The sequence below is a fragment of the Ixodes scapularis genome, unplaced genomic scaffold (genome assembly GCF_016920785.2).
Source record: "Ixodes scapularis isolate PalLabHiFi unplaced genomic scaffold, ASM1692078v2 PGA_scaffold7__128_contigs__length_106722199, whole genome shotgun sequence".
Taxonomy (NCBI): Eukaryota; Metazoa; Arthropoda; class Arachnida; order Ixodida; family Ixodidae; genus Ixodes; species Ixodes scapularis.
Genome location: NW_024609882.1, coordinates 101,994,027 through 102,020,015, shown reverse-complemented (window position 1 = coordinate 102,020,015; position 25,989 = coordinate 101,994,027). Strand labels below are relative to the sequence as shown.

Here is a 25,989-nt window from a genome sequence, read left to right as displayed (position 1 = left end):
TTGACGACCAGCGCTACCTACGTTCAGTGGCGTACCAACTTGTTTTTGAGTGGGGGGGCAAACCCGACCCTCTTCCCCCCCCCCCCCCCCCTTAATCGAAAATTCGGCGCAACTTTTGTCGAAGTTTTCTAAAGATGTGGCAATGATTCGGTAAAATTACAACGTTACCAGACTTAACATTGATATTTTGTTTTTTCTCACGAAAAAAATTTTGCTTCTTCTTAAAATAAATACAACTTGTAGTGCCTATTGAAACAGTTATGATTAAATAAGGTGATATTCTACAAGATAATTGTATCGATGTCGCTTTTGTGTGTTTACTGGCAATTTTAGTGTTTGCTTGCAGAAAGTGGCGTGACAACGAGGTTGGGTAGTAGCCGGAGCAGTCACGAATCACACTACGAGAGTTTTGATTTTGAGGCTTCATCAGCGCACGCCTGCAAGTGTGTTTACATTGTTAAAATAAAGACAATCACTGCGTTCTTACTTTCTCTGGGAGGCACCGTTTCGTGCGCGAAAACGGATGCAACGGTTGTTTAGCCTTCACCAGAAGAGATAACAATACTGTAAATATGCATGTTTTTCGATTTGAGTCACTTGACGTCAGCTTTGCATGAAAGTGCGCGTTCCATATTCGCAACGTGTCGTTTTTAACCTTTAAAATTCCGGTTTCTGGTGTTAGGACACACACGGACGTTTAGGAAGAGGGGGAGAGTTAGGAATGTAGGATGTGCAACGTCGAGCATGATAGTTCTGTGTTTAACGAATACTTTTCATCAGTGTTTACTAACGAGTGCTTGGACTTCGTCCCCACTCTCCCTGAAGAGCTTTACGAGCGCATGCATCCTATTAACGTTAACTCCGCTGGTATTAAAACATTGATTGATAAACTAAAACTTACTTCGTCCGCTGGAACCGATAACATCAACCCTAAAATTTAAAAGAAACACCCGTGTTATTTCTAGTGAGTATTTGAAACACATCTTCATTCAGTCCTCATCTCAAAGCTGCCTTCCATCTGACCAAAAGGTGGGAAGGGTAATTCCCAGTCTTTAAACAGGGCAGCCGCTCTTCCGCATCTAATTATCGCCCTAATTCATTGACTTCAATTTCTTGCAAACTACTTGAGCATATCCTCTACTCCAATATCATGAGGCACCTATCATCCCATTTCTTTTCTTTAAACAGCAGCACGGTTTTCAAAAGGTACTTTCCTGCGAAACGCAACTCTGCGACTTCATCCATGACTTGCACACTAACCTTGAATGTCACGTCCAAACTGACGCAGTTTTTTTTTTTTTTTCCAAAGCGTTCGGCCGTGTCCTCCATCAACGCCTTCTTTCTAAGCTATCATCTTTTTGCCTCGACCAATAACCGTTTGCATGGATTCGTGACTTTCTTTTTTCCCGTGTACAGGTCACGTCCATGATGATCATGAATCTTCCTTAATAAATGTATCTCCTGGTGTTCCCCTGGGGTTCGTACTTGGGCCCTTACTCTTTTTAATATTTATTAATGACATTCCCATTGGGATTTCTTCAAAAAAACGCTTTTTCGCCGACGACTGCGTCATCCATAACAAAGTAACTTGTGTGCAAAATAATAACCAGCTTCAGGAAGATCTAGATAAAATTAACAATTGGTGCAAAGAGTGGATTATGTCACCAAACAAGTATAAACGCAACCTAATCCACTTCACCAAGAAAAAAAACACTCTGTCATTTAATTACTTCTTGGACTCCGATCTGATTGAGACCGCTACTGTGTATAAATACCTTGGTGTAAGACTAACATCTGACCTTCCCTGGAATAACCACATTGAAGTCATTACCGCCGATTCATCTGGAACTCTTGGACTAAGCAGACGTAACTTAAAAAATCGCTCCACCCTTTGTCCTTAAGCTAACCTTTAACACGTACGTCAGACCAAAAATAGAATATGCTTCAACCATCTGGAATACCCATCGACTGTACCTGATCAATACGCTGTAGAGGCAGTTCAGAACAGAGCTGCTCGCTTCATTTCATCCACTTATGACTTTTCTTTCAGTGTCTCGGCGCTAAAAACTGAACTAACCATGTCCTCTTTGCAGCTTCGCAGGAAAGTCTCTCAGCTGTGCCTTATTCACAAAATCTACTACCACATTCCCGACCTCAAAACCACTTTGTTATTACCCCTCGACCGAACATCTTCTCGCCTCAACAACGTCTGCACCATCAAACACACTTCTGGCTCTACGAACGCTTTCAATTGGTCATTCCTTTCTCAAGCCATCAGCCACTGGAACAGTCCCCCATCCTCCATTGTCACCATCTTGGACCCTGCTGATTTCTCCTCTGCAGTAAAACTACACCTTTCTTGGCCCATGTGATGGTGTGCGGGGCTAGGCAGATCAGTGAAAACACTTACGCAGAGCGCTTGCCAGGCCAGACTTGTACGTAGTTCAACTACTTTACTCAAGTTACTGTAGTTTAACTACTTTTCTGGGTAGTTTAGTAACTTTTAATTACATTTCTATTCTAGTAATCAGTAGTTTACTGTAACTACTTTTCCGAGTGACTTCCACTCAAATTACAAATTACTTTCTAATTTTAGTGGTTGTTTTGCCTATCAACAGAGAACAGAGGTCGGAAGGTCAGCTGATATTTGCAGAGGGGGAAGCATGCGTAGTAGAAAAGGGGGGGATGGGAAGGAAGAAAGTGATTTAGATAGTCCAAAAAACCCCAAAATTTTAACGAGCCCCCCCACTGCAACAACACTGCTACGAGGCGCGGGGAGCGAACAGACATGACGCAAGAGAGGTCGAGTAACTGTGGGATTAGCTCCGAATAGTGGCGTTTCTTTGTATTCCGAAGCTCAAGGAGACTTGACGCATTTGAAGAAAGGGCTTGTCCCCGCTTCTCTCCAATTCTTGCCCACTACAGGAGGTGCACACACTGCTCCTTTTACGGTGCAGGCGATAGAACCCCTAACAACGACGCTCACGCCGGATGGGCTGCTCGTGTATCACTCGAAGCGCGTTAACCCACCCCCGCGCCTGCGTTCACGCCGCTTCGCGGTGACGGTGTGCGGCTGCTAATTACAAATCTATTAACCCACCTAGCCCCCCCTAACCCCCGAACACGCCGCTTTGCGGCGTCCGGTCGGCAACCCAAGCCCCGCTGCCCCCCATGCACTTCCGTAAAAAGAGTCGATACGATTTAGTTTAGCGATGTTTCGTCAACAACATTCGTTTTTTTAGTGTTAATGGTAAAAAAGAAATGTAAATATCGCCAAATGCCTCGACAAAACAAAATGTTCGAGAAAAAAAATAAAAAGAAGTAAGCCGGCCCACACCATAAATAGAACCCGGGTCTGACACGTAAGAGGCAGACATCTCACCACTAAGTTACGCTACCTCTTCGGAAACTCGCATTGCATCCGCTGCCTATGATGACGGCGGCAGCGCCTATCTCCAAGCAAGCAAGCAAAACTTTATTTTGTGTAAGGGCCTACGTCCTGGTCTGGACGGCCCGTCCGGCCCATGTCTCGCGGATGGGTTCCGTAAGGTTACCGTGTAGCCTTGTTCGTGGAGCAAGGCTTTACGAACCAGCCAATCCGGCGTGCGTGAGCACCGTTGCTAGGGTTTGTATCGCCTGCGCGTTAAAAATATGCCCGCGCGGGTCGGGGGGCAGTGCCCTTGGTATTCCTTGGGCGCCGCCGGCCTGTGTCTGCTCTGCCCAGTGGCGGCCGTTTCAGGGGGGGCAAAACGCATGCCTTGCCCCCCCACTCTGAGAACTGGGGGGGCAAGTGCCCCCCTTGCCCCCCCGGTTGGTACGCCCATGCCTACGTTTGCAAATCTCAAATTGTTCTGCTGCCTGGCACAGGCCAACATCGACCGGTGAATGAAGGAGTTCGAAGGACGAGCTCGGTCAGGAGCCCCGAGACCTTTTTTGATATTTGTATGTCGGCGAGGCATTCTGAACAAAATATTGACCCATTGGGAACTCGCGGACAGGGCAAGAATTTCTCTTTGGTTGATTACGCGCGCCCGGCAGGAAGCTGCGATACCACGTACAATCGGCAAGTGAGAGTGCTCTCGCTCTCTCCCTGACCAAAGACGGACCCCTGAATCAAGTATTAGCTGCGTAATTTATAGAAGGGGCTACAGAAATTATTTGCACGATGGGTATGCCCTTTCTTTGGTTAGAAGTTGCTAAAGTACATTTAATGAGGCATTTATGCAATTTCTTTCGATAAAAACACTGCCCTTAACATTTTATTGTACAGTAAAAAAAAAAGTTGGAGACTCAAAACTGTAGCTGTTATCCGCAAGAAAGCTGCGGGTCGAGGATTGCCCGCTCTGGGGTTTCCCTTCTCTTTTTTTTTCCCTAGCCAATTGCAGTGACAATGTTGAACATTTGAGTTTTATAGTATTGAATCTGACCTTTTAAATGTCAAATCTCAAGTGAGCTCCTGGGGTAAAAAAACCTAGGGCTTCGGCTTGAATGGCTTTACTAGTGTTGCAGGTGTATTTTAACTTTATCAGCTTTTATTCTATTGTTATTCTATGCTGTCAATGTGCTTCTTCTGGAACCAACTTAGTGCCTCTATTCTTGCAACATCTCATTGAAAGCAGCAAGTGTGTTTATTTATTTAGTAATACTAACATTTGGAACTTCAGTAGGGTGGTTACAAAGGGTTAAAATAAATAAATAAAGATTGTGCAGTTGGTGGTGATGTTGAGTGGCTTAGCCAGGAATTTTTTTCGGGAAGGGGGGCGGGCTGGAAGGTGGTTGGGATGTTCATGATTTGGGGTGCAGAGAGGGGCAGGAGGTGTCAAAATGTATGCGTATCTTAGAGGATCGGCTGGATTTCGGTGAGGAGCTGAATCCCCATCAGCCCTCCCCCTGGCTACGCCCCTGGTGCAGTTTAAGAACTATATACAAATTATAGGGTGAACATAACTGGACTACAATGGTGAATCTACGTATATGAGCCATAATGCAATATAATAACGCAACAGACATCCTACATGTTTAAAGGAGAAAATAAAATAAGTACAGTGAGCGAATAATAAAATCTTAGTAGTAAGCAAATAGTATGCACAAGTTGGACGAGGTAATGGTCTAAGGTATTTGCGAACGAATCTATACAGACGTGGATTGAATGGTGTCAGACAAACGATTACATTCAGACACTACCTGCGGGAAAACTTGGTATTTAAAAAAAATGATTGTTACGTCAATATTTTGTTAGTAGCCTGCTGTGGTGTTGTGCATGCCGATTTCTTACGAATGTGTGCTTGTTTCTGATTTCATTTATATTTTGTGTCCTTGCCTGGGCAGATGCTGAAGCACGGGCGTGCGGGCGTGCCCATGGAGGTGATGGGGCTCATGCTGGGGGAGTTTGTGGACGACTACACCGTGCGGGTCATAGACGTCTTCGCCATGCCCCAGTCTGGAACGGTGAGCGGGGAATTGGCCGAATCGCCCTCAGATCCACTTTGCTTGCGGATGCTAACGGGCAGCAAACGACCGTCGCTGCGACGTATTAGTGGAGAGGTTGGCGGTTTAAAGGATTCTCAACCTTTCTGTCGAGGAACACCTGCCATTCTTTCCGAACTTGTCCGATGTTGCCATGTACGTGGAAGGTAGTGTGATGGGGATGAAACACGGAAGACACAAAAGAGGATACATTTACAGGGACAGAGGACAACACGCGCAGCTCTTTCAAATAGCAACAGACATGTATTGACCTTCTTTTTCATATTCCTTTCTTTTTTTCTTTCTTCACAGATCAAGATGAGCCACTTTAGTGAAATGGGTGTCAATACATGTCCGTTGCTATTTGAAAGAGCTGTGTGTGTAGAATGTTCTGAACAGGAACAAACAATGCATGACAGGATTCTACTAAAAAGTTCTAGAAGAGCCATGAAATCATCTTACGTGGCTCTTCTAGAACCTTTTAGTAGAATCCTGCAATGCATTGCTTGTTCCTGTTCAGAACATTCTATAGGTTGATGGGGTTCATACCCCATTCTTTTGTGTGGGAGCCGCGGGACGTGCAAACTTGGCCATGCACAAAGCTATAAACTGCACAAAAAAAAAAAAAAAAAAAAGGGTTTTCTTAGATTAGGGGTTTATCATTCATTCATCCATTTATCATTGTTTAAGGGCCCCAGCAGGGGCATTATGTAAGGGGGGGTGGCAATCATACCTCGGCAAACTCACTCATGAACTCGCTCACTCACGCTCACTCACACTCACCGCGTGATTGTGAGTGGCTGTGAGCGAGTTCGTGAAGTTTGAAGAGTTCATGATGTGATTGTGAGTGACTTCATGAACTCGGATCAGCTCATGATGTGATCGTGAGCGACTTCATGAGCGTGATGAGTTCATGACGAGACGGTGAGTGACTTCGTGAGCGTGATGAGTTCATGATGGGGTGGTGAATGACTTCGTGAGCGTGATGAGTTTGTGATGGGATTGTGAGTAGCATCGTGAGCGTGATGGGTTCGTGATCTGATGGGGAGTGAACCTGTGAAATCTGAAACGTTCGTGATTGTGAGTGAGTTCATGAGTGCATTCAGACGCTGAAATGAGTTTGGCTGTTGGCGTTTCTTGCGAAAGTTGTGCGGCTTGACTTTGGAGAGCTGAGTGGCGCCGCGAAAGAGGGGAGGGGGGGAGGGATATTGATGGCAAGGGTGGTGCGGACCGCGCGGGTGGTGGAGTGTTTTTTTTTGTTTTTTTTTTTTGTAAACGTGCGACTGTTGTGTTTGGTTGTGTTTTTATTGCGTTTCCGTGCTTGAGCAGATGGATGAGCTTGAGGGGGCGTCGCAGAAGCAAAGCTGTAGAGAGGTTTTTGTGTAGTCGGCATGGATTACGGCGCCTTCCGCGCGTAAAAGAGGAGAGTCGTGGGCTGGGGAGGTGGCGTTCGCAGTGCAAGGAGCTGAAGTTTGTTTGCCAGCAATTTCATGGCGATTGATTGAAAGCACGTTTATTGTCGAGTTGTGTTCGCGCAGCCTTTGGAACGTTTGAAGTGCTGTGTGCATCACGCACATCGGGCTGGGCAAAAACCGGCGATAGCGGGGCTTGTATACCTATAGAAATGGAGTCATCGAAGATAGCGGGCGAGAATATTTACTTCCGCTGCCACAAGCTGGGAGGGGAGGGGGGGGGGGGGGGGCGTGGCACTAGAAAGGTCGCGTTTAGCGCAATGTCTAGCGTTACGTCCTGCGGAAACCGAAATAAAAATTAAAGTTACGTCCGAGGTAAGTTTACCCCAAGGCTGCGAGTTACGTCCGACGTAACCCAATATGAAAATTAAAGTTACGTCCGACCGAACACGAAATAAAAATTAAAGTTACGTCCGACCGAACTCGATATAAAAATTAAAGTTACGTTCGACCGAACTCGAAATAAAGAGTGAAGTTACGTCCGACGGAGCCCGATATAAAAATTAAAGTTACGGTAAATGGATAGGTGGGCTAGTTGGTAGATGTTTAACTTGCGAAGCGCCTAAAAAACGAGGACACGAGGACGACGAGATAGGACCAGCGCTTTTAACCGATCAACGAATGCTGCATCGGACGTAACGTAGTAATAATTCACGATATCTTTTCGTTTACATCATGTATAGGTCGTAAAGTGTAACATTCAGTAAGGTTGCGTTGGTTACACAGGACATAACTTAAGCTTTTATTTCCGTCTACTTTAATTTTTACTTTAACTTTAATTTTGATTTCGAATTCCGTCGGACGTAACTCGAAACCTTGGGGTAAAATGACTTTGGACGTAACTCTAATTTTTATTTTGGTTTCCGTCGGCAGTAAAGCTAGAAGCAAGGAACGTGGTGATCACGTTTCCGAGCACGAGTCCACGGACAAAACGATGTCCGCGCTCAACTCCTGCTATACTTCGTCTAACCTTAGCATGGACTACTGTTAACCGGGAATGCTAAAAGCGCGAGCTAGTTGCTTTGGATGAAGCTTGGTCGTCTGCACGAGACGATCTGCAGGCTGGTATTTATCGCACAGAAATCTTACATACTGTATTCTTTTAACGACATACTTGTGAACCTGATAATGGGTTCACAATCGTTTCCTAACTAACTCGCCTAGCTGTATTCTTTCCATTCTAAAGAGCTATTAACAAAACGATATGTTTTATAAGCTAGCATTGAACACTTTAGTATCTTAAAGGAGGCATGAAACCGTTTTCGCCTGTTCCGGCTTGCGTGCAATTTGGGGTTGTTTTTTTGCACATGTCTTTTTCGCACAATCATGCCTTTATGTTTGATACACGTTGTACGATTTTAAGTAAGCTTTTGTTGTTGCGTCGTCGCTTGTGCGGCCATAAAAGTGCGGTGGAAGCTACGGTGCTTAACGTTAGAGCTGAGACATCGCAAGCGAAATCTTATCATATTAATTGGGTTTTAATTCCCTTTCCACATATACTTGAAATTTTCGATTGCAAGGTCACTCGTGCGGCAAGAAAATATTAATAATAAATCGTGAATGGCACTTGAACTACGAGCTATCTTTACTGGCTTTATGCCACAGGAGAACAAATATTACATGCACAATCGCACAACGTAATGTCGGCTTAATTCGGAGACATTCCGAAAGATCCCCAGATGGTCGAAATTAATCCTCAGCTCTCCGCTGGGGCGTACAGATGCCCTTCGTCGAACTCGTAAACGTTTTTTTTTTTTTTTTATTTGAGGCGCGTGATTGAGTTGTGCATTGGCAGCACACGGACGAATGCAGTTCTCACATAAGCCAGAAGTACAAGCAGCGACACATACGCCTATATCCTTCGATAAATAACGATTCGTGATTCCTAAAAGTCGACAAACATTGTTCTTCAGACGTGCGAGAAACGTAAAGGCAGTACGTGCTAGAACGAAAACATTGTGTCTCGATCGATAGCTCATTCCAATACAATTCAGTGCTGCGCCGCCATTTGTTTCCAAGAGCCCACGAAGCGTGCACCTGCTCATTGGCACTTCTTTTTTTTTCGAATATAAGACATATGAAGCACATCGAGGGTTAAAGTGCCTCAATGTTGCTTGTGCGCTGCGCCAGCACAGCATCATTGAGGAACTCTATCAAGGGGCTTTAACCAGCACACTTACAAGCAGGGTGGAGAAAAAAGGAGTTTATTTAAATCACATAATTTCTTGCTGCCTCAATTTGTATGAACCCTTTCCGCCAAATATTATTCTGAAAAACAGCATTTATTTTGATTTGGAGTTTCCGTCATTCGGTAGTTTTAATTTAAACGCTTATGTGTGACTGATATTGAATAATCAGAAGGGAAGAATCATTTCTTGGCACGGCGCAGAAAAAAATAAGTGGTCCACGTCTGAGGTGAGTACAAATCAGTCTATGAGGAAACAGCTTGAACATTAAACACTTACACGCAGACAGGGGAGGACATACACAGAGCTGACCATCAACTATTTAATACTTCTTCTTCCTCCACCTCCTCTTCTTCGTAGTTCCTTCGAGCATTCCATGATTGCGAGATAGAATGGGGGGATCGGTGGCCGAGTGGGCTAAAGCGCACACCCTGCTCGACGCGCGTGGAGCGAAAGCTCGCGCTGCACCGTACCGGCGTGCGGTCGTGCATCACTACTGCGTGGTGCACGTTAAGGGGACATGCGGGTCGAAAAACCGACTTTTTCCCGAAAATTACCGATTTTTCGTTTGTGCTTGTTTTATTATCTTCATACATCCTATATTTACGTATAAAATAATCAGAACAATATTTGTACGAAAAGTTTATGAAAACCGCGTCTGAACAACTCGCGGCAGGCCGAGAAATCGCTAAATTTTTCGAATCTCGCCCATCTTTGAGCGGCTCCAACTCGCGATAGCGGCGCCGTCCGCCATTGCTAATGTTTGGGCAGGTAGCGACAACCTTCCTCTCGCTGGCGAAACATCCGTCAGTTTCGTATTTCCTCGGCCAATAATAATAAACTGCGCATTTTGCCGCGTCTTTCGCGCGTCTCTACTGGACCTTTAAATCACGTGGTCCCATCGCGCGACCGCCATTGGCTGAGCGGCTTGCGGGACAGGAGCGAAGCCTGGGTGTTGCTCTCGCGTCGCTACGTCGCAAACAAGAACTGCAGTGTTTCTACGTTTTTCCGACTTTATTTGCGATGGACAACTGTAAAAAGCGCGATTTTACTGTTCGAAAGTTCCGGAGCAAGTACAAGTTCCAAGGAAGGCGGCGCAAACTCAAGCGGAGAACGCCAACGGCGCAAAGTTTACCGCTGCCCGATAGGCCTAACCGCAGCAACGATGGCTGTTCCGGCGGCTCCGAAGAGATCGACCCAGTTGACGCTGCGTTCACGTTTGTCAGTGCTTCGGAAAAAAAAAATCGGGTTCTTCGAAAACGAAGAGAGACGAAGCGGCGATGGTTCTGCGAGTGCAGTGGTGTGTGACATTGGTGCACTGACGACACTAGTGAGCGGTGTGACTTGCCCCGCTTGTCACGAAGGCAAACTCTCCGTTCGGGAGTCGGCGGAGAAGCGTAAGGGACTTGCGTCGTTCCTCGAACTGCATTGTGAGAACAGCGAGTGCCCAGAGTCAGTTCTTTCGTCAACGTTTACGTCAAAACGTGTCACCCCCAGTGGAGCCGAAAGCGCGAACGGACGCCACGACAGTGGGAGCTCGCGCGACGGTTTTGCAGTCAATGTGAAGGCTGTAGTGGCCACGCGTGCGATAGGAGCCGGACACGAGCAGCTCTCACGCTTCTGTGCTATTCTCGGCCTGCCGAAGCCTATGCACCATAAGACCTTCAATTCGATCGGCAAGAAGGTTCATGACGCTGCCATGACAGCCGCCAGTCAGAACCTTGAGAAGGCCAGGCTCCTGACCAAAGAGGAGGTGGGTGGAGCGGATGTCGCCGTAATGTTTGATGGTACTTGGCAGAAGAGGGGCCACAAGAGCCACAACGGTGTGGGCACAGCCGTGTCTGTGGACACTGGTCTGTGTTTGGATTTTGAAGTTTTGTCAAACTACTGCCTTGCATGTAGTCGGCACCAAGACTTGGGTGAAGAAGAAGAGGCCTGGCAGGCATTCCATAGTGTTGACTGTGAGAGGAATGTTGAGTGCTCCTCCCATGCCATGGAGACGGAGGCAGCAGTCCGCATATGGCAGAGAACCCCATTCTACAAGACGCCACTGCGCTTTACAAAGTTTTTGAGCGATGGAGATAGCAAGGCGTTCACAGCAGTGTCCGAGGCCGACGTGTATGATGGAGCAGCAATTGAGAAGGAAGACTGCACTAACCATGTGGCGAAGCGTCTTGGCCCTGGCCTTCGCAAACTCAAGACTCCGCTACCACGTGGGGAGAAGCTCAAGGACGGCACCATCCAGAAGCTTCAAACATACTACCAGATAGCAGTGATAAGCAACAGAGCCGACATCCGCGGCATGTATTGTGCCATATGGGCATCATACTTCCACTCTTGCTCTACGAACACTGCTCACAGCCACAAGTTCTGCCCAGAGGGAGCGACGTCTTGGTGTAAACACAAACGAGCCGAAGCCCTGGGAGAGCCTGCGCCAGACCACACCCCAACCCTGACCAAGGCCCAGGGGAAGGCAGTGCTCCCCATCTACAGACGGTTGACTGACGAGAAGCTGCTGGCCCGCTGTATCCGAGGGAAAACCCAGAATGCTGCCGAGTCCCTGAACAGCAAGATCTGGCTGCTCTGCCCAAAGACAAGGTTTGCCTCCCGGACGGTCGTGGAAACGGCCACAGCGATAGCAGTCCTGTGGTTCAATAGGGGGCATGCAAGCTTCGAACATGTCTTGGAGGAGCTCGGAGTGCTTCCACCTGAAGGACTTCTCACACTTGGCGACTCCCGTGACGATCTACGGATCCGGAGAATGTCTGCCCAGCAGACAGCGGAGGCACGAGCCCATCGCCGCAGCATGGTCACGAAGGCCCGTCTCGAGGACTCTAGCCGCAAGGACCATGAGGGAACAACGTACAGTGCAGGAGACTTTTAGACACTCTGCATTCTCCCTAGGCACCCCGCTCCAGCCAAGTTTTGTGTAATTACTGTTGCTCTTTGACGGGAATACATCTTTTGAACTTTCAGATGTGTTTTCTTTTTGCAATTTCGGGCAATCTTCATAGTTTGTGCGCTTCTTTTTTGGCACTTAGAGTATTCACATCATAACGAAATTTTGTCCCTATGATCATTACAGTATGCAGAATGCTAGTATGTATTTGAAATTGAAATATCTCACTTATATTGATGAGTACACATATTTTGAACTTTCAAATGCACTTTTCTCATTTTGCAATTTTGGGCAATCGTCACAGTTTGTGCGCTCCATTTTTGGCACTTAGAATCTTCGCATTACAATGAAACTTTGCACCTATGATCTTGGGTATATGTAGAGTGCAGGTATGTATTTGAAACTGCAATATCTCTGTTATATTTATAGAAACTTGAAAAAAACCTGTAAAGGGGTTTTAGAATAGAAGTTTTACCAAGATATTTTTTTTTCTTTCAAGATTGGAAAGTAGTGCACAGCTTCTGACTAGTTATTTGCAATCTACACTTCATAAAGAGCAAAATGAGCTAATGCCCAATGCTCCTTGTGAAAAATTACTATGTTGGAGCGTGTGCACAAAAAATACTCTTTTCTGTCGTTGGGTGTGGCACTAAACAAAAACTATATAAGCCACATTAAAACTGATTACAGTTCTGAAAAGAACAGGCAAAACTCTATAAATATCTAAAGTTTCATCGTCCTCGGGCAAAAATTAAAAAAAGTGTGCCTCCGAGTAGCATGTTCCCTTAAAGACCCCAGGCTAGCAGTCGTACTGCACTGGCTAAATTGCTCATCTACAGTGGGTAACAATATCGCCATGTTCTGGCAGACTAAACTCCTGCTGTATAAACAAAACTAATTTGTTTTTTATTTTGAGATAGAATGCAGTTTTAGAATTTTTTTTTAAAGAACAAAGCATAATAAGGAGTACATATATAAAATAAATAACAGACGAAAGAAAAATAAGAAAAATATACTACACAAACGAAAACTAAAAATTAAAAAAAAAAAAAAAATCTGCAAATGCCCAAGCAGATCCCATACATTTCTAATTTCGAGTCACAGACATCAGTATCCCGTGGATGTTTTTTGAGAAATTCTTCCCATGACTGCCCTCACGAGCAACGTTACTGGAGCAAGCTCAGTTTCACAGCTCTGCCTGTGACGTGGGCTCAGTGGCGGTCACGAGAACTCGCAGCGAGTCGAGTCTTGTTTCCGGATCGTCTAGCCCGCGAAGCTTCAATAGCAATACTCGAGTTTGAGCGAGTTGGCAATTCATACTAATATTTCACAGCGCAAGGAAACAGACGCGCACAAAAATAAATTTCAAACACTCAAAGAACACTCACAACGCACCGACTCTGATCTCTGTGGTGTGTTACACTTCATCTTCATTACCTTTTTTTTTTCTTTCTTTTGCTAATATACACATGCAAGTAAAAAATAAAAGGAAGAAAAGAAAAAGCAAAAAAGAAGCTCTCAACGCGGTGGTAGTAGACGACGCGCGGGACCGGGGAGCAAGATCCGACTGCAGCGCCGCTAGTTTTCGTGACCGCCACCTGGGCCACTCGCCTTTGCAGGCGAGAATAGGGAGCTGCGAAACTGAGCTTGCTTTAGTAACGTTGCTCACGAGTCAGTGGCCCTACTAGTCCAAAGCCGCAACACACCGTAAAAATTGTTTTTACGGTGTGTTGCTTGTGCGGCTTTCCCAGAGCATTTCGAATTCCCGCTACTCCTAGCTCTGTCAGCGCAAGTAAAGAGATTAAAAATATCAGGAGAGGACTCTCCTCCAGAAGATGATTGCTTGCGGAAGCTACGGGGCTGACGTCATTCTCTTTTTTAATCGTGTTTTCTCATTTATAAAATATTGCGTTAAACATTATACTTGTACTTTCAGTTGAAACATGGCCCACTCTAAATTAGCCACTCCACGTCCGTTGTGACATGTCTTTCAACACAATCAATTGCTCAGACTTCCCTATCTGCAACGATTTCCAAAAATTGTACCGTCTTCCATTCCTTCTTTTTTTTCTATAAAATTAATTTTCTATGTTCGCACTACTGCTACAATTCAACACCACTGAAAGCGTTTCCCATGCTGAGACTGCGAACACATGCTCTAAATTGCCTGACCCTTTTTGATTGAGAAACCATGCTTTTTTTTTTTTAAACAAACAAACGAAAAAAAAACTTGCTTGTAGGTCTTGTTATTTAGAGATTGATAAAAAGAGTTTGTTCTTTTTAATACAGTGATGAATCACAGGCGTAATAGAATACCGATGAATGAGAAATGTTTCCATAACGCTCCTTGTAACCTCAAATTTCAGTGGGCTCGCTCAGAGCGAAGTGGCGAAGCGAAAACGAATCTCCATATTGTGTTATCTCGAGGTCGGCTTATTTTAGCTATATCTAGCGGATCACAAGCTCCACCCATCTGCCGAACTTTCTCAGCATATGGCTCGGATATATGGAGCTCTATGCCGCTAGTTAGCGAAAACGGGCAAAAATGGGTCCCAGTTTCCCAAGACCACTTTAGAAAAAATAACGTTTGAAGAAGATAACGGTTGGCTACCTTGGTTCGGACCTCTAGCGCTGCATCTTGGCGGAGAATGAGCGTTCAACAAAACATTAAAAAGACGATTGAGGGGGGAGATTTGCCGTATATATATATATATATATATATATATATATATATATATATATATATATATAAAGTAATGAATTCGCACTTCGAAACGTATTTTAAATTTACATATATGTATATATAAATTAACATACTCCTTCATTCACAAAATTCGTTTCGTGATACTAAACAAGCCTGCGGATAGTCCGCACAACGTAAAATTTCAACGGTCTGCACTCCAGAAACGACGTTCGATGGGCGGAAACAAGACGGCGGACAAGAGTTGGGGGTCTCGACTTTTGAGTCCGCAGCGCTTGCAACCATGCTGGCTGCAGCACACGCTCCCTGCTTGTCCCGGAGCGGTTTTCCCCGTGGGATGGGGGGCCGGGGACAACAGGAAGTTGTCGTCCCGAATCTGTTTGACCTTGGAAAAGCGGGTTTCGCGCTCGGTGCAAATAAAAGGGGAAAAGAAAAAAACTTTCGGGGGTTGGCTTTTTTGTATATATAGTTTTTTTTTTTTTTAGTAGTGCTGTGGTGCCGGCGTGGTGTGGATGCCTCTTGCTCAATGTTAAAAAAACTAAAAAGAAATACTGGGAACAAACCAAAACAAACATTAGAGCCGCAGGCGCCGGCCCGCTCGGCTCGTAGCGAGGAGGCCCCTCGATGAGGGGACGCGAGACCGTGATTGTGAGTGGCTGGCCGCGAGTTTGAGCTCCTCATGAGTGTGAGTAGCCGTGATGGGGTTGTGAGTGGGGCTTCCTCATCATGAGTGTGAGTAGCCGTGAAGGCGGCGACTCCGAGGGGCCGTGATGTGAGTGGCTGGCCGTGAGTGTGGTCTCCTCATGAGTGTGGGTAGCCGTCATGGGGTCATGAGTGGGACCTCCTCTTCATGAGTGTAAGTAGCCGTGATCGGGGCGACTCTGAGGGGCCGTGATGTGAGTGGCTGGCCGTGAGTGTGAGCTCCTCATGAGTGTGAGTAGCCGTGATGCGGCCGTGAGTGGGGCCTCCTCTTCATGAGTGTGAGTAGCCGTGAAGGGGGCGACTCTGAGGGGCCGTGATGTGAGTGACTGGCTGTGAGTGGGACCTCCTCGTGATTGTGAGTAACCATGATGGGGGCAAGTTTGCGGGTGCGTGATGTGATTGGCTATGAGTCTTTGGCACAGTTGAACTCTGTGATGTGAAGGGCTGTGACTTTTGAATGGTGGTGTACTTTGTGATGTGATTCCGAATGACTTTGATGGGCTGCCAATTTCGGTGATGTGATGGTGAGTGAGTGGGTCCTAAAATGCCGACCTATGGTGGCAATACAGTAAAAAAATATTTATGTGGAACATTGGCATGCAGATAAGGAGAAAAAACAAAAATTATAGAAGAAAAAATGCATGTGAAAAATTAGATGCACGCGCAAACAAATAAAAGTAATTTGAGGGGAAAAAATGTTTTGGATGTAGACCAAGCAGCAGCCATGTTTGAGAATGTGACCGATTATAAAACGATAGGAGATGATACAGCATTTCTCAAAATATCTAAGTAAGCGATTAATATTGTATTTGGCAGATCATTCCATTCTGTTGTGGCAAGGGGAAGGCATGAGTTGTTAAAACGTGCTCTGGAACCAGGGGTCCGACTTGCACTCTCTCGAGTGTAGGGGCCGGGGAGCCCACCCTGGAAAGGTCCAGGGCCAACGAAGAGGGGCGATATGTTTTGGAACAGACAGACAGACACAGCGCTTCACGCCACCAAAAATGCAGAGTCTCTCGGAGACACCCCAGAGATTTCCGCTCTTTCCGAGCTCGACGTTTTGCCATTGCTATTTTTAGCTTTCCTTTTTTTTTACAATTACCTTGGGCCCATACCTGATGCAATAACGAGATTCGAAATGGCACCGCTCTGCCAACGTGCTGGCATTTTCGGACGGAGCGCGGAAACTGTCGTTGCTCTGTCACTCGGTTCGCTCAAGAATGAATCTAGCTCGTGGTGTCTAAAAAAACAATTCTTCATAGTACACTTTTGTCATTCTTGATAACGTTTATGGCAGCCAGCTTTACAAGAATATACTCATATTTTAATAATATTTTTCGACGACTAAGAGGTTGATCACGTAGCTTCATTTTTGGCAGTTGCTGCAGCTGAGTGAGAGCTCGCGCAGCCAAAGTGCGTCTTTGAGCAATCGTAGGCTTGCAGCCTACGATTGCTCCCAAGTTCAGAAGCCCGTAAGGCGCGAGATTTCTGCCTTCAATAACACTTCCTCGCCCGTGCAGCCAAAGCCCTTTGGAAGGTGACGACCACGTTCTGGAGGTAGAGAATCTTGGTACATAAAAGGGCGCTAAAGTGATTTCTGGAGATTGCCTATTCATGGTCAAAACTCAACCTACGGGCTTCTAAATATTCTAAAATACCCATGATTAGATTCATATGCATCTGATCTTTGTATTAAGAACTAAACCCAAGATTCGGACGCAACCGTTTTTCTGCGATTTGGCGCAGCCACTCACGAGCAACCGTTTCCGGCATGCGAGTCACGCACATTAGAAAAGTATTCTGCTGTCGGTCGGCCCCTTGCCACGCGGTAAGCAATTGCTCGCGATTGGTTGTCGCACGTCAGGTGGCACCGTTCGGTTTCTACGCCAAACGGCGAAAAAACAGGCGTGTCGCGATTTTTGATCCTGTTTTTAATGGTGAAATTGGACGTGTATCAATCTAATCTAGGGTTATTTAGTATGCTGGGAGGCCATAGATTGTGTTATGACCATAAGTAGACATTTTCAGAAACCACTATAGTGCCCCCTTATTCTGGCAGTGGCCAAGGTAGTTGGCACTGTTGGGCAAAGTACATCATAAAAGTACTTTAAGTAAAGTACAAAGTAAGTGAGAGGTTATGTACTTCAAGTGAAGTAGTAGTAAGTACACTAGCTGCAATGTACTTCGAGTAAAGTGCTATATATACAGTGTACTTTCAAAGTAGAGTAGTACAAGTAGTCTTTAAAAGAGCTTAATTTTAAAAGAGCTGTGGTCTTTAAAAAAGCTTAATTTTGCCAAACCAAATTTAGGGAGTGTACTTTGAAGTTGGGAGTTGTTCTTTCTTCGGAAAGTGCATACTCAGAAAATGTACCTGAAGTACAAGTTTTCTAAACCTATTTGAAGTAGTATTTTAAGTACAATGTCCTTAAAGTACTTCCCAACACTGGTAGTGGGATTGGCATGCTGGCGATTGACATGAAAAAGAGCCAGGAAATGGAAAAAAAATAAGCGAAAGAATATTCGGTACGTAAGAGAACAGAATAGTGCAAAATATTTGAACAGTTTATAAGAGCGGAGCTACTTTTTGAGCGGAAATGAATCGACCACATAGAGATGTAGTGCTCCAGACATGAGAACGAGTGCTTGCACCCGCGGGAAGCTTGCGGGCCGCGTGAAGAGACCCCTGCCTTAGATAGCATGCACATGATTTGTAGTTTGCACGCAGATGCAGCTCACCTCGAAAAATACCCGCGCTGCTAGTGCATAATGAGGTTTATATCTTAAAGAAACTGGTTTTAACTTTTAACTTGATTTGTCATCCACAAAAAAAAAAAAAGTGAAAGCCATTTACAACTCCCTGTAACACCGAATTAGAGTGCAGCTCTTGAGGAGGAGGAGGGAAGGGTACTGGGGGGGGGGGGGTGAAGTGACCTGGGGGGGTCACGTGATGATGCCGATGATGTCATCAGTGACGTCACTGATGACATCATCAGTGACGATGACGATGCGGACTCCGATGACGTCATCAGCGATGATGATGATGACGATGCGGATGTCAGTGACATCATCAGTGACGTCACTGATGACGTCATCCGTGATGATGACGATGACGATGCGGTTGCCGGTGTGGTCATCAGTGACGTCACTGATGACATCATCAGTGATGATGACGATGCGGATGCTGGTGACGTCATCAGGGAGGTCACGTGACCTCGGAGGGGGGTCATGTGACCTTGGGGGTGGTCACGTGACCTCGGGGGGGGGGGGGGGGTCACATGACCTTGGGGGTCGCGTGATTTTGGGGTGACCTTGGTTACGCCGACGCCGACGCCGCTCAAACCGGGAACGGGCCCCTAAGAGCTGAGCTCTAAAAATTTTCCATTTTGTCCCAATGAATAGTCTTGAAAAAACAAATCCTCCTATAGTCTGCCCCCGTGGATGATATGCACCAGGCAAAATTTCAACTTGTGGACATGCCTAGCCCGGGGACTGTAGTCAAGAAAATGTGGTACCCTTTTTGGCCAATCTCCGGCCATTAAGTGGCTTTTGTGAGTAGTTCCTTGATAGACGTGATCTTTGCAGGGTGTGAGCGTGGAGGCAGTGGACCCAGTCTTCCAAGCCAAGATGCTGGACATGCTCAAGCAGACGGGCAGGTGGGTGACCTCAGCAGAAATGTGCAGCTTTTCATAGTGTTGGGCCTTTTCTACCCTAGTTACCTTAGCACTCTATACTGTCATTGAGCCAACGATTGTTAGCATCTCCCAACTGTCATTGAGCTTAACTAAGTTGTCTGATGTTACACTGTACATTGGCCTAACAACCCCAGTTCAGGTGTGTGTCAAGGGACACAGTTGAAACCGAAACAAAAACCAAAATTGATGTCGCATTACCTTTTTCTAAAAAGTGATGCATATGAACTATATGCACACTCTTCATTCATTATAAATGTTTAAAACAAAATGAAATGAACATCTTTTTTGTTTTTGGAGTAAAGAAATGACAATCAGAAAACAAATACAACTAAGTCGTTAGTTGTTTATACAGAGGGAGTGTCTCCCAGAGCATGGCGATATTGTTACCCACTGTAGATGAGAAATTTAGCCAGTGCAGTAAAACCGCTAGCCTGGAGTCTTGAACGTGCACCATGCAGTAGTGATACACGGCCGCGCACTAGTACGATGCTCATGCAGATCGAAACGGGCAGGGGTGGGGCTCGAACCCAGGATCATGGGGTTCTGCAGTACAAGCTTTCGCTCCACGTGCTCCGAGCTGGTGTGCGCTAGCCCACTCGGCCACCGATCCACTTTGACAGTCGGAACGTTTTTGCGCGAATTCAAGCAAGAAAGACACGACGAAAGTCTTATTGGCACCGACATCACAACGGTCACCCTCACATAGTTTTAGCTTCCGCGACGTGCCGTGATCGTTCTAGCGGCAGTTCTGGCCCCAGATTCTATCTCTTCCTACAATATTTGCTGCTACGATGCTTTCTAGATACCTCCCCCGATCTTCTGCAATGGTAAGTGCTTCTCTGGCGCTGGCCATGGGCGGTGATGTGGCCGACGCCACCATCCTTAGCTCTATTGAGGGAAATTCCCATCTGTTAACTGAGGTAGGCCAGCTCAGTTGAACTCAATGATTGTTAGAACCTTGATGACAGTTGGGTCGCCGTATAACTCTGGCCAAACGTGACTGAGTCAACTGTCGTTGGATCAACAACAGTTAAGAGCGCTAGTGTAACTAGCGCTCTTAACTGTCTTACATTGTCTTGTCGTATTTTTCGCTTTTTCCACGACCTGCATTGGCACCGCCTAGAAATGACGTTTGGCCAACTAAAGACTGGTTGGCACATCTGTGTCTGGGTGCAAATGTGCGAGCCATTTTTGACTCTGCAAGGTGAACTGCATTTGACCCTGCCAGCCATCGAGTCAAGTAAGATGTTAAACGGGCAGGCCATGCCAATCTAAGCGTGGCAGCGCACGCGTGTGTTATAGCTGAAAGTGGGAAGTTGCAGAAGGGATCGAAGACGTAACCAAGCGGCACATGCAGCCAATAATGCTGGAGTCGAGGAATTGTGCGGGCTCCGGAGATGTTTCGTCCATCAGATGCATCGACGTCAACGAACAAGCCTTCGTCGGTGGTTGCCTTCGGGCGGTGATATTGCGTGAATGGCTAGTCCTAGGAACGTTCGCGTCACTCTCTGTGTCCAATGAGCTTCGTAAGGCGCTTTTTCTTTGGTGGAAAGAATGCGAAGGTGCCCTAAGAAGGTTAGCAATTTGTAGAGCGTCGGCGAAGAGGTGCTGCAGTGGTGCAACCATCGAACAGGTGCCTAAAAAGGCATTTAAGCAAAAAGTACAACTGCAGAAAAGTTCACCCCGCACGATAAACGCACCCTCGAAATATGCATCAATTTTTAAGGAAAAAAGTACTTTAATTATGCGGAATCGGATGATGCGACGACGGCAGTGTTCGCATTTTCTTCTACTTTCTGCCGGCACGTCTACGACCGACCATCAGAATCGCGACGTCCAGCGGATCGACACTCCTACTTTGGCGACGTCTTTCGTTGACACTTTGGGACCACATTGAATGTGGGGACCACCATTTGTTACCACTTTAGATGCCAAATGGACCGGTTGGAGGTGCATTCCAGGCACCATAGCGGAGCTGGAATGTAGGTCTATAGCCTCCATCCGGCTCCTCCGTCTCATAAGACGTGGTATCGAGGCTGCAAAGCTAAAAGGAAACCGTGGCGACTGATCTCACGAATGGCATAAACCGTCGTGGGTCCCGAACCCGACGCTCTGCCACCGTGCCGACGGAGAGACTCGTCCGTTGAACAAAACACGCAACGTTTAAAACAGAATGACCGAATTACCCACGGACAGTCCTCGAGCATGTTGGAAGCACCTTTGCCTCGTGCGTAAGTGTGCTTTGAATGTGCATGCAGACGGTTTCTGTGTGAAGAATGTGACAGTCGTACAAGGCAAAAATTGGACAGTGTGTGCGGACTGCTTTTTGTACACTGTATTAGCACCGTGATCATGGCTTTATGTTGTTTCTTTATGCCAAGGGCAAAAACAGTGTGGGTGACCGAGTGGCCGCATTGCGTGACCGTGTCACGCGACTCCACACGGTGGAGGAGGTTCGAGAAGGACTCGGGATAGTGGGGAAATGAGCGAAACCAGCACATTCTTGGGGTGCAGACTTCATCCGCACGTTGGAGGCAGACTGTGCGGAGAGCGACGCCGTCGACAGAAGTTTGCGCAACTGTATTTCTGCGATCAAACCTACTAATCTAGTAAAATGCACAGCTTTGTAGGCCAGGAATGACTGTGGTAAATTCGCGTCAATATTAACCCGCGGATTTTTTATTTTTAAAATTGGCCTGTAATTGTAACATCAATGGGGAAAACAAAAACAAAAAAATTCTGGCAGGTCTTACGATGCTGACCGAAATCGTTCGAGCCTTTCGAACCTGTCACGCTGAAAATCGGGAGGTGGGCCCTTGGAAAACGAATTATAACCAACAAAAGTTACTCGAGTTTTACTGGTCGTAATTTGAACGCAAAATCTTTTGCCCCCATCCAACTATAAAATTTATGCGCAAAATGTTAAATATGTGTTTGATCAACATTGTAATCCAAATTCTCTTTCTTTTTACGAGTTTGCTGTCCGTTTATTATAGGGGACTGGGGACCCGTCAAACTGTTTTTCAGCTATATTCCTGGCCTCCCTTCATCAATTTGATAAGAGATAAAAGCCATTTTATTGTAGAGCACCATAGAACTCGAAGACACTGCCAATGTTATAGTAACGCTCCGTTACATTACATTATGCTCACGCCAATGGATTAGATCTTGTTTCCGGGCACGTTTGTCAACGTTATTAGGTTACAGAACTATCCATACAGGTCGCTTCCACGGTCAATGGTCCCCCCCCCCTCATCCCGTGGTCCGCCTTCCGCCGTTTGACGTGCCACCGTTTTTAAGAGGGGACAACCGCTACGTTAATTGGAGTTACGCAGGTTTTGAAGTGCAGCATCTAGTGGGGTTCACGCGTCTCCAAAGAATATGGTTTTGAAACGGACCTCTAGGCGGCGCTCCAATCAAAGGGTGGCAGGCTCGAAGGGGAGAGGCGGGTAGTTCCACGACTGAGACAATCTAATAACATAGATGTTAGTCCCCAGCATCGGAATAACCAACCCGCCGTCCCCTCCTCGCAGGCCCGAGATGGTGGTGGGCTGGTACCACTCGCACCCAGGGTTCGGCTGCTGGCTCTCGGGAGTGGACATCAACACCCAGCAGAGCTTCGAGGCCCTCTCGGAGCGGGCCGTGGCTGTGGTCGTGGACCCCATACAGAGCGTCAAGGGCAAGGTGCATCCCTCCTTCCTTCCCTCTTGCGTTCGTTGCCCCACTGCTTTGCAGTGAGGACCTCTCTATTGCTAACACCCGTAGGGCCGTCTGCCATGAAACATTGTGTGAGTGCCCGTGCAAAATTTGGAGATAATCGTGAAAAAATGCTAGATTTATCTCGGATCTAATGGACAAAGTCAGTATGCACAGGTTATTTTTTATTTGGTTACGGCTTGTTTTGTTGCAAACATTGTCCTTTCTTTTGTGATATTGGGCTCATCTTGGATTCCTCATTTCTTCCCATAAACTGTTCGAACCAACTCCGAAGGTCGCTGTGATGCGGAACGCCAGCGGTCGGCGATTGGCATTTCAACGGTCACTAAAGGCCACGACTGCATGATGAGTAGGGGTCTCTGAGATATGGTAGTAACTCAGGAGCTGGGGATGTCATGGATGAAACGTTGCATGTAGCTGCCCAACGTCTATACAGGAGAGGGCGCTGCGGTCAAATGCGTATATTATCGCGTTAAACTTTATATGCATTGGCTCAACGTTTCTAGACGAGAGGGCGCTGCGGTCAAATATTCAAATGCGTATATAACCACGTTCCATACCACACATTCTCTTTCTGACTTGGATGAAAACGAACGAAAGGCTCCGCATGCTGCGGCTCAGCGTCTACGCAGACAAGCACCACCAGAGCTTCGCCCCAATCAACATCCTTCACCACGTGGAGATGCGGTCATTTTTATATTACAGGCATGCAGCCAGAAGAATGGGTTGGGGAATGAATTGGGAGAAAGTGGCCTTATGGGATTTTACCAGAAACTGCTTCATCTAATGGCATGCGCACCAGGATGGTTGAGACGGTGGTAGAACTGGACGAGTATTTTTTATCTAGAGCACTGCAATTTGCAGCCTTTCTTGCTTCTGAAGTTTTGCACATTTTGTTATTTTGAAATTTGTTTTGCCGCAATATCTGCATACCTTTCTATTTTTGTTGTGTTGGCCGCAATAATTTTTGTTTTTGAGAAATTAAATTTTGCCTATTTATTAGATTGATTTAATACTTTTATCATTCAAACAAGTATTTATTGTCTGCATTTCAATATACATCAACAAATTTTACAATCATACAATTCAAAAAAAAAAAAAAATTTACTGAGAATTTTTAAGATGGGCAGTTTTTCAGCGGTCAAGGAAGAGTCACCGTAAAATCCCGAGAGATGCCCCACCCTTGAAAGATAACCCACCCCTATTTTTGGTTTGATTTGCTATATTTTTTTAAGCACCAAAAGATAGCCCACTCTTTGTAATAGCAGTGTTGGGATCAATAATGGCCTCGGCATAAATGGGGAGAGTTAGCTATGGCGGAATACAAGCAAACATTGCTGACTGGGAAGTGCAGTCATCTTTGCTTCATTGCCCATGGCCACCATGACAAGCTTGGAAGGGACAGAACCTAAAAATGGCAATTTTTTACAGCAGAGCTGTTAAGGGCTAGGTTTCCCAGGATCGTGTCCGGTATGTTGACACAAACCTACCTGGACAGCTACTGCCATCTATAAGCGACGGTGGCAAGCACACAACCAGTATGTTGTGGCAGGCTCGCTCATTAGATTGCATGAGCAGACCAAACGTTAGTCGTGCCTGGGTGTCTGAACGCAATGGTTAGAAAACACTGGCCGAATATCACTGCAGGCAAATGTACAATTGGAGTGAAGTGAAGTTTGAGTATGCTTCGAGTGTTGGCGTAAGCATTTGGGGTGCTGATAAAGCGAATAGCTCTTTTATTTTTAAGAGCCGAGGAGAGCCGGCCCTCCGTTTGTATTTCTGTCAGGGGGTTCCGGGCTTTGAGGCTTCATTTGCCAGGAAGTTTACGCCTTGTTATACAGTGTAGACCGCATATAACATATGTCTCCGGAGTCACAAAAATCCGCACTATAAGCGGTACCGCACTATAACCAAAACATAAATTTTTCAGGCCAAAATACATGCCATGAGACAACTTACCTTTGGAAAAGAATTTATTTTTTGTTAGATGAAAAAATAAGCTTAGTTTGAGGGAAGTCTTTATTTCAGTAGACTAGCACAGTTATGTCACAAGTGTGTCACACATTTTAAAAGAAATTAGCGGCTTTTGCCTGGCGCAGCCTTTTAACGGCGTCGTGGGTTGCGGACGGACGTTGCGAGCGTTCAGGATTGCTAACCCTAATCCCTTTTCTCCAGAGATGAAAACGCTTGAAAATTCGCATCCTTCATACGATATGCGCCAGTAATACCTTGAACTTGAGCACACGCATGAAATGCGCCAAATAAGAAATCCGGGCGATGTTCGATGACACAAATGCTTAGAAATCACCACTGTAGTTGAAGTAAACAAACACGACGACACGGGCGTTTCTGCCGTCTTGAAAGCGCCGCCACGACATCGCCGCACGAGTAGGTGGATCTTCCCTTCTAGTACGTGCTGGGCTATCATAGCGACACACAACGAAAATTCAGAGTCAAGGATTGCGCTTTTACGCAGAACGATGAGATGCATGCCGTCTACAACGACGATCACAGCCGACGCCATATTTGCGGAATAGAAGCAGCCCGCCCGCGACCGGCATGCAACGCGCGCGAACACTTCTCCTCGACTTGCGATTGGTCTGTCGTTGCGGTTGTTTGTTTCTTTGTTTCCGACGCAGCGGAGGGACGCATGCACGTGAACGACTCGTGCGTGCGTCCCTCCGTCGCTATGGCAACTGAAGCCTCTCTCTTCGCTTCTCCCCGCGTTTTCGAGCAACCTCCTTGCCCCGCGAGTGCAGTTTGCGGCTCGCGCCGTCAGCGCCGTTATCTAGTGTCGCACAGGGAAGCGAGCTCGCTGCTTAGGTCGTCGGCAAGGTCGGCGGGCTGTGCCAAAAACCGCACTATAACCGGTATTTTCCTTCGCGCGCCTGCATTTTAAGCGGTATGTAATTACATGGAGTTCTATGGGAGGTGAACCGGTGGTTTAAAAAAACCGCGTTATACCCGGTCCTGCACTATAAGCGGTTACGTTGTCAGTGGTCTATACTGTATTTGCTAAAGGAAGCCTGCATACGAAAGTCCTCGAAGAGAATAGGAAAAAAGAAAATACCCACCTCCTTCTCTTCTAAAACTCTGCGAAGACCTCCACTTGGTGCGAGAAATCGGGCAATTCTGTGGAGTGCTTTGGTAGATG

At 46.3% G+C, this 25,989-nt stretch overlaps 2 protein-coding genes across 2 annotated transcripts in view; both read left to right on the top strand.

Moving 5' to 3' along the window:
• The window catches only part of LOC8028252 (26S proteasome non-ATPase regulatory subunit 14), a 47,863-nt gene that overhangs the window by 4,650 nt on the left and 17,224 nt on the right, over positions 1–25,989 (top strand). The window contains exons 4-6 of the mRNA XM_029991787.3: positions 5,329–5,448; positions 19,009–19,079; positions 22,652–22,802. Of these exons, the coding sequence (XP_029847647.1) occupies positions 5,329–5,448; positions 19,009–19,079; positions 22,652–22,802 (342 nt within the window). The remainder of the gene's footprint in view (positions 1–5,328; positions 5,449–19,008; positions 19,080–22,651; positions 22,803–25,989) is intronic.
• LOC115316746 lies at positions 9,641–12,099 on the top strand. Its single transcript, XM_029976183.3, has one exon. It carries the CDS (start codon positions 10,290–10,292, stop codon positions 12,006–12,008), a length of 1,719 nt encoding a protein of 572 aa, XP_029832043.2. The 5' UTR covers positions 9,641–10,289; the 3' UTR covers positions 12,009–12,099.